A 12,163-nucleotide genomic window follows, 5' to 3' on the forward strand; every position below is an offset into this window, starting at 1 on the left:
ACAAATACAAGTACATAATCAAACTATAAATATCTACTGGTATCGCTCCTGTATAAAAGTTCATGCCCCCTGTGTACTTTGGAAGACATTACAATGTCTAAATCAGGAATAGTATAAGCTCACAACATATTCATATCGCACACTAATAACAGTATAGATCATTAAGCAATGTAACAAACAAAAAATTAACTATATGGCTTGAAATTTCTATAATAAAAGCACATTATGCATTTGTATATCCTATTGAATATGAAAAGATACGGTATCACCATAAGTAATAAGGAGGCATGATTTCAGGATGTCCATTGCAATGCAACATGCAATATATATTAGTTTTCAAAAAGAGGAAACATACTTCATGGCCTTGCTGTGTTTTCATCGAATATTCAGTTGTTTTGCTTCATGTTGGTCTTTAGAATTCCAGCTAATGTAAGCACTTCATACGCCACTACATTCGTCACAGATTTGGGTGAGTATTGGTCCGGAAGTTTAGCATAAAAAACAGCGTCATCTTTTGATCTTTTGGCTCGGGATAAAGCAACATATAATTGTCCATGAGAAAAACATGGGCGCGGGAGATGAATGGACACTTGATTAAGAGTCTGTCCTTGAGATTTATTGATTGTCATAGAAAAGCTTAATTTGTTAGGGAATTGTTTACGTTCAAATTGGAAAGGGTAGTTCACAGATCCAGATGGACGTAAGTTGATCCTATGTATGAATACATGATCGCCTTTATATTGCCCTGTAGCAATGACACATTGAATGACATTTGGGAAGAAACGTTTACAAGTGAGGTGGGTTCCATTACATAAACTAGAAAATGGTAACAAATTCCTTAGCAATATGACTGGAAAGTTTTCTTTGAGTACAAGCTCGTGAGGACTCATCGCACCTGGACATAAACTGTTCATAAATTCTGTAGGGTATATATTACATGAATCGTTCAAAATTACATCAAAATTTTTGTATGTAACAGATCGTCCCTCAAATTGTTCAATCATGAATGCATTAATAAAATCCACCTCATCATTTAATGGTGTCAAAATTGCCTGATTCACAAAAGTGTCAGCACAAAGATTGCCGTGAATCATTTCAGGGAAAGTTGTTGCCATCAAATCACTTACTAAGTCTTCTTCATTTTGACAAATCTGAGCAATATGATTTGGCAATTGGACATAAGCATATTTTGATTCTTGTAGCTCTCCATTGCCCAGAGCAAGTAAGAACTTAGAGTATGGTAAATCATCACGGGCCCTAATATTCTCTGTTAGTCTGAAATTTATGAATTTAGGCCATAAATATGAAGTAACTATACTGGTGTCCACTTCTTCTCTCATCGATTTTTGATGAACAACTAGAAGAACCTGCTTGAAATCACCTCCGAACACAACTATTTTCCCTCCAAACATAATTTTGTTTCCCACACATCTTGAATTAATAAATCTAATGATTCAATGTTTTATTTTCTTACAATTGAAGCTTCATCCCATATTATTAATGTAGTCTCCCTAAGTAGAGCTGCTAAACTACCTTGCTTCGGAACATCACAAGCTAAAGAAGCATCACTGTCAAGTGGAATTTTATATCTTGAGTGGGCTGTGAGTCCTGAGGGTATATTTGTTGCGGTAATACCTAGTGTTGCTGTAAGCAACACAATCTTGTTCATGAGTTAAATCTATGCATACAAAGCGTTGTATAAAAATATTTTCCCAGTTCCTCCTGGGCCATCTACAAACAAGACACTTGGCTTCCTTCCAAGACATACTGCATAATGAACGAGAAGGCTTCGTTTTGCTCATATTTAAGCCTAGAACGACACGTAAGACATTCATCTGGTATAGAAGCATCAAGATCATCCATGATATCTTTTGTTTTTCAGAGCTGAAGGTCGACATGCAGATTTAAATTTTCTAGACCAAACGATGACAGTGACTTTCCCATAGCTTCAAGATACCCCTCAATAGACCTCAAAATAAGTTGGTGGACTCAATGGACATTAGCACCATATTTATGGCCGAAATCTTCAGACAAAGAATGATAGTGTTTAAACCATAGAGCATACGGATCTGTTGTCTGACAAAACATTAATACTGTTGCAAACAGACGTCGTAATGCGCCAGGCATCTGGACTTCAGAAGCCTCAGGCAATGTTAAGTCTGCAATATCATCATCTTCTATTAATCCTAGCTTCAAGGCTGCATCATGAAAGTCGGATACATATATGCTCGTTTACAGTTCGAAGGTCCTCAAATGAAGTTGGAATTCTGATATGGAGCAATAATAACCTGAGATAAAAACATTCTCCTTCCGCACGATATACAAATGACAATCACCCAACAAAGAATTTATCCTGCACTCTTTCTTTCCATTCTTTTTACTCGCATCCCACGTGTAATACTCACAAAATTCACGGTATAGGTAGCCCATCCCACCTTCAGTTGCTACATTAACTGCAAAAAATTGAGTCAGTTGAGTGCGGAAACGCTTAGAATTAGCAATAACATCACACAATCTTTCATGAGAATATAAATGAATAGTCTGTGCATTAGGCAGGTGAACCTGCAAAGGAAGTACTCGGGGGTACATTTCGAATAAGTCAAAATTGAAAATTCTCTATGCAGCTTCACAAGGAGACACCCATGTACCCGATTGGAGTCGTGTTATTTCATCCAAAGGATTTTTATCACCGGGCACTATATTAAATGAAACTCTATCATGACCCTTGTACACATACTAATACAGATACTTCATTGCCTTAATTGTAGATCACACTTCAACATTCAAATGACAATAAAAAAATGATGAGAGATAAGGGTTATAAGGAATAACCCATTGATTTTCAAGATATGTATTACGTATTTTCACCCTTTCTCCAGTTCACGCCTCCAATAGATGGGGTAACCCTCTTTATTATTAGTTGTGTCATCTATAAATTGCTGTGGGCATTTATTTTTACAGGTGTCTACACCATATTATCTATACATACATGAGCATTCTGGATTCAATTCACCACAAGGACCATGCATCATATGCGCAAGAACAGTCTTACGCAACTTAGTATTACTAACAGGTGGTATTTCAGCATACATAAATTTGTCATAATCAGAAGGGCATTTCATCTTCCATTCTGATTTCAAGATTATTAAGAAATGAGTATAAGACAATCCTCTCTTCTAAAACTCTACAACATACACCATTGCAGCGACTTCACCAAAGATTTTTTTGGTCCATTATCTCTTTCTTCAACAAAAGTAGCTTGGCTTTAAAAATCCTTGCTACTAAATCAGGGTGTTCCCGTGCTGTTTCACCAGGGGCTAGCTCAGATTTTATCTCAGGCCAGTTAGCATTGCAAGTCATAGTTATAAACAAATCAGGTTTCCCGTACCTTTGAACGAAAGTCATAGCATTTAGATAACGTTTCTTCACATCTCGAGGCCCTCCAATAAAGGTTGGAGGTAAGATAACTCTATGCCCTACGTTACAAGCAGAGGTTTCACCAGAATGTAAAGAATCCAGGATACCTTGATAAAGCTCAGCCCGTATACCGTCTTGATTGTTCCGAAAGTAATCAAGGCCTGTGTTCTCAATTTTAACATACATGTCGACGATGTATTGTTAAAAACACCTGCCAGCTCATAGCAGCCAATTTTCAGGTTGGATTTGTAGCTTGTAAGCATAATATTCCCTAGGAGAAATAAACTTATCTGCCCAGGTGTTTTTCTTACGCGCCCTTGCATATGAACACCAACCACAATTGTGTACAAAGCGTCATAACAAAAGCAAACAACAAAGTAATTCAGTTGTCATAATGTAAAAGGTTTTTGGCAAACATACGTCTATCTTCTTCGGCCAACAAATCTTCAGCACATGCACAACACAAGAAGCAATAGGGTCCGCCAATGAAACAGATTGTGTTTCTCTACCATGGGACTGCTTCTTTAATCCTTGAGTCCATCCACACTCCCCATGTGGGATTAGCAAAGGGTATTGTAGTGGGTCATAACAACCATAGTTGTGATAAATTCTATGCGATTTAGCTGATCTTCCAAACACTACGATGTGGGGACTTAAACTCTGACTGGATGAAGCATTCTCTGGCCATATAACATCGACATCATCTACAGAAGGGGCATTGTAAACATGTTGGTCTATCATGGTATTTTGGTTCAAAACAATCTTCGTGTCTACAGACACTTCTCTTTCCCTCAGAGACTGGAAGAACACTGCGCATGGGTTTTGATAAGATACCTGGATAAGTATATCGACAATATCATGCCTGATATCTGGGAAACATCCTACTCTATTACGAGCCTCATGCTGTCCATCATAAAAATACAGCTGCAAATACTTTGGGCTACCATCTTTAGGCAGTAAATCTGGAACAAAGTGGTACATTTGCCCGTGCATCTAACAAACATATATACCTTTATATGTTCCTGCATTAAAATTCCCTCCTATAGAATTAAAAGCGAAAAGGTTGTATAATCTAGCATAACTCCGGAAATGTACTGCATTCATCCTTTGATGTAAACAAACGCTGAAGCTCAGGAGGGTAATCATGTCGTGGCTATCCGTATCTCGCCATCACCACAACAGAACTTCAATGTTTCAAATGCAAACTTCTTAGCATCACATTTGACACAATATGAAAGGGCAAGTAATTCCAGAGACTCTGTAGGCAATGGTTATCCTATCATACCAGCAGGAATAACTGGCAATTGTATAGGTTGCATACACACAAATTAGGAACAACTGTTGGCCACAATAACAATGAAAACCTATTTCTTAAACTAACAAGAGAAACCTAGAAGCTTACACAATGGCTTAGGTCATGTGTGAGTCTTTCTCCTCTTATGCTTTGCAATGTTGTATATACAAACACAAAAATTATTACTTATAAACTATAAATAACACACCATGTACCTCTTTGCTTGTATATGATTCGTATCACCAATACAACGTTTTACCTTATGTTTGCGTGCACGAGGAAGCTTAGTAACTACAACATGATCACTGAGTACACCCAAAATATGGAGCAAAATTAACAGAACCATTGTCAACCATGTGAACTATGTATACAGTATAGGTCTATTCATGATTGCATCCGCTAGTCATTACCTCTGGGAACTCTAACTGTTCCAGTATCACATACAGAAGGCGTACATGGTGTTTGAACTCTGCAAATGTGCATATACATGTTACAAACTGATGAATGGACTTGAGGGTTCCTCTTAACAACAAACCCGTACAACTATCTACATACAAGTCAGGTTGTTTAGCAACATACCGATTTCTTTTTGACACCAAGGATTGAGGGTTTTGCCTACCTTCTTCTTGCCTAGTTATTACCAACAAACCAAAACCATATCAGTTACTACCAAACTTAGTCCAATTCAAAGTTCACTTGTGTAGACACCCATTTTATCTCCCCAAAACCAAACCCGGTGATGAGTACATTTCACGTCGAATCATAATCGAATGAAGTGAAAGTGTGGAAAGTCTAGTGTTGTGGATAGTTTTAATTTCTTTTCTTTTCTCTCTATTTTTGAAAACCTATTTTAAGAAAACAGCCAATACAGTTTAGCTGGTCCATGGAAAGGGTACAATAATGGTGTAGTTGGATGGGGCTTGAAAAGAGTTTTCCAACGATATATTATAAGCCCAATTCCGATGAATAATGAGGAAGTTATGGCCAAATTACTAAACTAGGTCCGGTTTGAGCCTTATATGCGGCCCAATGATCTAGAGGAGGGCCTAATATGGATTTATCATTCCCAATGCAATTAGGAATTGTTTTAGTCTTCTAGATTTTTCTATAAGGTTCTTTTCGTTCCTAATTCAATTAGGATTGATAAATTGACTTTTGTTAACTTTTTAGAGTTTTAATTAGAATAAAAGAGTGTTTTTAAGAAAAAATACGATTTTCTCCTTCTGTACGGCTAAATTTTATCTGAATTTAGAATACGCGTAAAAAAATTGATTAGCGCCTAACGCCAGACATTAGCGCCTGTCGCTAGCATTAGCCCCTGGCGCTAACTTCGTTTTTTCATGTCGATACTCTGATTTGTTTTTTTTTTTTTTTTATTTATTATTATTATCTTTTTGGCTGATTTTCTCTATAAATAGCCTCCTAAAAACTCCGGTTTTCAATCATCTACAATCATCAATTCTCAAGAATTCTCTAATTCTCTTCTCTCTCGAAGCTTGCTCTCTTTCTCTCTCTTTTCTAAACCAACCTTCATGCAAAATTCCGCATTCACAAGACCAAGAAACACCTAGCATTGTTCGAAGTTGCATTAACCCTAGACGTGAAAGGTTTTAATTTATAAGGGTTTGGTCCCAAATCTCTCTTTCAATTATTATTTAATTTAATTGTTTGGTTTGTTATTTTCCTTGAAGTTACTAACGCGTGTATTTTGTTATTAGAAAGAGGTACGAGGCATCCAAATAAGTACTTTAATGATTTATTGATATTATGATGTAGAAATCATACTTAGGTTGTTATTATGATTCCTAGCGTCATGTTAGGGTGCTTTGATATTCCTAGTATCATGTTTAGGGTAACAACTAAAAAATGCTAATATCAAGTATGCTTAAAAGTATGATGCCTTTTATATTCTTCCTAATATTTATGATTGTTAGTTTCATGTTATGGCTAAAGCTTTCATTTTTATTGTTTTAGTGACATGCTAGGGTTTGTTATTAATCTTGTTAGTATCATGCCTAGGATCTTGCTATTATTATGCTTTAACATGAACATGTTTATTATTATGATTATTTTTATGATTATTATTTTGATTATTATTATGTTGCTTGATTATATTGTTATTGCTTGATCAAACCTTTTATATATGTTTAAAGGGAATTAGTACTTGTAACCACGCTTAATAAGATAATTGATAATCTTGTTTAGGGTTAATATGATTATAATTCAAGTGATCGCCAATAATAGATTTATTTGTGCATTAATATTATACCAACATAGATTAAACATGTTTAGGGTTAATCCTATTGATTGCATGTTAGTCAGAAAGCGCACATGAATATGATTAGAATAAAGTAGAGGCCTATTATTAGGGCAGGTTCAATCTCATTTAGGCTGGATTTGTACCTTCATCCCCGAAATACCAGTCATGGTTCTAGACCTATTGGAGTTGACGATCTCCTGGATCGTTAAGGGATGTAACCTTAATCCTGTGAACGGTTTACAAGTTCCTAAAACTTGTTGGCAACTCTTTTGCTCTATCTTCTTTCCCTTTGGATGCCACCGTACTTTAGTGTATGATCACAGTGGGGTTCAAGGTAGGGATATGCTTGAAATATTCCCTACAGTTTTTTTGGCGACTCCGCTGGGGACGATTTCTATTTCAATTCCTAAAATTTATTCTGGCGATTATTTAGAATGAGTGGATGAGACTCAAAAAATTCTAAGTATTTCATGAGCGTAATTTTGATTAACATTATTGTCATATGCATAAAAAAAGATCTCATTGGAAAGACCATCCGTAATGATTTAAAACATAAGATTTTTACACGTAGGAAATTTTAGGAATATCTTTCACAACTAGGATCAAAATAATGATGCGCAAAACTGGAAAATTTTATCGAGCACAGAAAGCTGCTGCATGTAGGAACTAGCGTCAGCAAACAAAGACCAGCGCCAACAATTTGACGTTAGCGCCAGGCGACAACTTCTGTCGTCAGGCGCTAAAGCCAAAAGGTGGCGCTGGACTCTGTTTGCTGGCGCCCAGTTCTTCGAATACCGAGCCTGAAATATGTGTTCTAATTTCGGCCAGTTTTTAGCACTGTTTGCTCGATCCTACTTCCTTTTTGAGTTTTTCTCACTTTTTTTGAAACCAATATGTGTTCTACATATGGACATAACCCCCTTGGGTATTCATGCTCCATCTACCTGATTGAACGCTCTGAGCAATAAAGGGTACATCCAAGAATGTTGAATTTACCACACCATGGAAGCGAGTTTTTCTAAACTCGCGGTGTCCCATCCACTCGCGCCAACCCTTCACAGTTAGGCTTCCGCGCGATGCATCCGGACAATTAAACATGGACCCTCCATTGACTAACCCATATCCCGAACTTTAGAGAACTAGAGCCATGGTTAGGTTTCAAACTCATTGCATCATGTTGTGCCTACTTGACTAATTTTACATTATTGGTTGTGCATACTTTATGTGTTTTTTCCTAACCGTTTGTTTGACTTGTGCTAAGATTAAATAAATTGATTCATGACTAAAAGAACTTTGCCTAATTAATTAATTAATTTGAGTAAATAAAGTTTAATAATTTAATCGGAGTTGACTTAGTACAACTTTAGGCATACCCTGTAGAGTAATAATACCGAAAGCAGTTCTAGATCGATGTTCCAGCAATGGCGCCAAGCTTTAAACTGCAGCGCCACTATGTGGAGTGTAGTGCCTGGCGACAGCCCTGTCGTCTGGCGCTACACTGCAAAGAGAGGCGCTAGTCCTGTCGTTTTGGCGACAGTTCGGTTTATTGCTCGAGTCATCACCTTATGTCTAATTGAACAGTTTTCAAGTTGATTCAGTTAATAATACCTTGTCAAGTTATTAATCGAGTCTAAGCACTAAGTCCCATTGTCTTACACAAGAGTCAAAGCATGTCACTTACACTCACCATATAAAGCACACACTAATGTACACTTTGACCATGTCTAAGGGAGTCTTGTATGCGCGTATTTTTCGTCATTTTTTTAGGGGGGTAAGTCGGATATTAATCCTCCAATTAAATCAACTTGTTTGAACCCTATACCATTCTCCCAAAAATATATACCTTATTTTTGCCAAAAAATATGCACCTGTTTTTGCATTTTCTTTTTCAAACCGTAAAGTCAAGGTCAATTTGAGTCAAGTAATTAAAACAAAAATGGTTAAATTTACAGCGCGTGGTCAAGAAAGGAAGGGCGTTTGATCAAAGACAACCTTTTTATTCAAGTCCAACTTTTCGACAAACCCATTGCTCGTAAAAGGAAAGCTACAACAATAATGGCAACTCAAGAGGAAGTTAATGAGCTCATGAACCAATTGATTACTGTGACTGAGGCGTTAAAGGTCCTAACCCTCAATATTGATGATCCTGTGAAACAACAACAGATGGACCTCATGCAAGAGAGTCTGAGCAAACAATCTAGTGACTATAAGTTTCAAGGCATTAACTCACAAGGGGTCTCAGTGGACAAGGATCTTCTTCCGCAGAAGCTTAATGCCAACGACATCCCGAAATTCAAAGCAACTGACAACCCTTACTTTCATTTAAGAGCCTTCGAAACAATAATGAGTATTAAGGGTATTGACAAAAAAGTGTTTTCCTCCTTGTTCTCACTATCTCTCGAAACTGTTTGCCAACAATGGTTCTTTTCTCTTGAGAAAGAAAGAACCTCTACTTGGGAGTCCATAGTAAACTCTTTCATTGATAGATACAAGTGCAATATTCAAGTTGAGATTGACTATAGGGAACTTGAAATCCTCAAACAGAAGGAGAATGAAGGTTTTACCTCTTTCTTCAACAAATTGAGGAAAACCTCAGCTAAGATGATTGAGGTGCCAAGTGAAAAAGAATCCGTGAGGTTATTCATCAAGAACCTACAAGAGAAGTATTCCAAGCATCTTAAATACCAGAATAATCTCCATACATTCAAGGTCGTCCATGACATTGGAATCAATATAGAAGACGACCTGGCTAAGCTGAAAGCTGCTAACAATAACTCCAATAGTGGCTGGAAAGGCAAGAAGAACGACAATTCTTCTTCTTCCAAAACCACCTACTCAAATAATGTTGGCACCTTTAACTTAAGTGAAGTTCTTGCTATGAATAATGAAGGACAAAAGAAACCATTTAGGAGGAACTTTACTCCTATTGGTATGAGTTATGACACCGCATTTGACCGATTAAATGCAAAAGGTCTTATAACTCCTATTGGACCATTTGGGGACCCACCAATCGAGAAGAGGACAGCTAATTGGAACCCCAATGCACATTGCAAGTACCACCAAGGAAGGGGCCATCTTACCGAGAATTGTTGGAAGCTTAAGGAAGCTATCAAAGACTTAATTGACAATAACAAGCTACCATTGGCTCCTGCCATTAAGAAGCCAAGTATTGATAATGCGCCTCTTGCTCACTCCTTGGCCATCTCTGATGACGAAAATGAGGTTGATTCCTCATCTCTCATCAAACTTGTCGAAGAAATCCATGCTATCGAAGAAGAGGAGGAGATCTTTTTCGATGCCATGGATAACCTTCTAGAACTAGCAAGAAAAGAGGATGTACGGTTGCTTACATTATCCATGTTAGAGGGATCAAACTTGCTACGTGAAGCTCTCGAAGTTGTAAAGAAACTTCAGAAAAAGTGTGACGAGGTTCCACCCTCGAAAAATTAACCAGGAGAGAGTTCACACCCATGGGAATGACCTATGATGCTACTTTTGATCGTCTCTATGATCAAGGACTAATCAATCCTATAGGCCCCACTGAGGATCCAACACCAAAAAAGCTATCTTCAAGATGGGATCCCAAGTCCTACTACAAGTACCATCGAGGGAACGGTCATACCACAAATGAATGTTACAGGTTTCGAAACCTCATTCACGTTCTCATGGAAGCGAACATGATCCCATTGCCTCTAGCTAGCGAGAAAACAAAGAAACACTTTTCTTTGCAGGTAATTGATAAACCCAAGAGGATTAATAGAATCTATAGTCCAATTGGGATTCCATATGCTCAAATGTTAAAATTGCTCTCCGAGAGTGGCGAGGTCAAACCTCTAGAACCGAGACCATTTGAATCGTTAAAAAGAACAGACAAATTTTATTGTCAATATCATCAATCAGGGGGTCACACTATTGAAAACTGTTTTAAATTTAAGGATTTAATTCAGAAAATGATTGATGACAAAAGACTAGTCCAAGTTCCACAATAAGAAGACGTAAATATTAATGGAGTTTAGGACAGCGATGAAGAAGACGTTTACTTGAAAGACATGGTAGGACCTCCACCTTCGGTGTCATATGCCATGGATGACTTTTGGGTTGAAGAAGATTCATCCATAGACGTCCTCACAAGATCCGGGAGAATGCAACCTCCTGTTTTGACACAACCTATGCCAACCACGCAACAAGTTCCCATACCTATCATAGAAGACAATGACATTGTCAAATAGTTCAAGAAAACCAAAGTTGAAATGAACGTATGAAAGCTTCTAGCAACATCTCGAGAGCAAAGGTTGGCAGTAGTGAATGCCTTGGATAAGATAGGGATAGATTCTGACACCACTCCTAAGGGGTTGGCTAACTTCCTTACGAGTGATCTCCCTAGTCCTATCAACTTGATCACCTTTTCCGACAAGGACTTACCTCTAAAAGGTGATAAGCATTATAAGGCGTTAAACCTCACAGTGGTTTGTAAGAGAATGAACGTCCTTATGACTCTTGTAGACAATGGATCGGCCATTAATGTCTGTCCACTTAGAACTGCGAGAATGATAAGCGTAAGGGATGAAGACCTAACCCCGTCAACGCAAGGAATAAGAGCTTATGACAACATTCGTTGTCAAGCTCTTGGTAAAATTACTATGAATATAATGGCGGAAGCAATAGAACACGCTACTACATTCCAAGTAGTAGACATTAAGGCTTCGTTCAATCTATTGTTGGGACGCCATTGGTTTCATGACCTAAAGGCCGTCCCTTAATCTCTCCACCAACAGGTAAAGGCCATAGTTGGAGGAATTCCCATTACAATCGATGCTTCACCCATGAGGATTAAAGGCATAGAAAATCAAATAATTAATGTGGAGCACGATGAAGATGATGAAGATTTGTGGGGCTTTAATGAAGAGGTCTCCTTAATCGAGGAGGATGAAAGGACCCCTCTCTGCCACGATCCCCACTCCAATATGGTAGTGAACGCTATTCTGAAGAAGCAAGGACATTTTCCTGGGATGACCCTAGGAAAGAAAAAAGGAATAGCAAAACCGCCGGAATCACCTGGCCTCCCTCAATTAGACACTTTCAGACTTGGTTTTGAACCGACTTGGAAAGATCTCAAGCGAGCCCAGGAAAAGTCAAAAGCACGTAGGGACGCTCGCATCCACAAGAAAGCAATCCCAATGGATCAGTATCCT

The 12,163-nt window shown here is 37.9% G+C and overlaps 1 protein-coding gene across 1 annotated transcript; it reads right to left on the bottom strand.

Moving 5' to 3' along the window:
- Positions 1-386: 386 nt before the first annotated feature.
- LOC110704056 lies at positions 387-1,412 on the bottom strand. Its single transcript, XM_021881842.1, has one exon. The coding sequence runs from the start codon at positions 1,410-1,412 to the stop codon at positions 387-389; it is 1,026 nt and encodes a 341-aa protein (XP_021737534.1).
- Between the last annotated feature and the right edge of the window lie 10,751 nt (positions 1,413-12,163).

The sequence above is a fragment of the Chenopodium quinoa genome, unplaced genomic scaffold (assembly GCF_001683475.1).
Source record: "Chenopodium quinoa cultivar QQ74 unplaced genomic scaffold, ASM168347v1, whole genome shotgun sequence".
In the NCBI taxonomy this organism is placed as follows: Eukaryota; Viridiplantae; Streptophyta; class Magnoliopsida; order Caryophyllales; family Amaranthaceae; genus Chenopodium; species Chenopodium quinoa.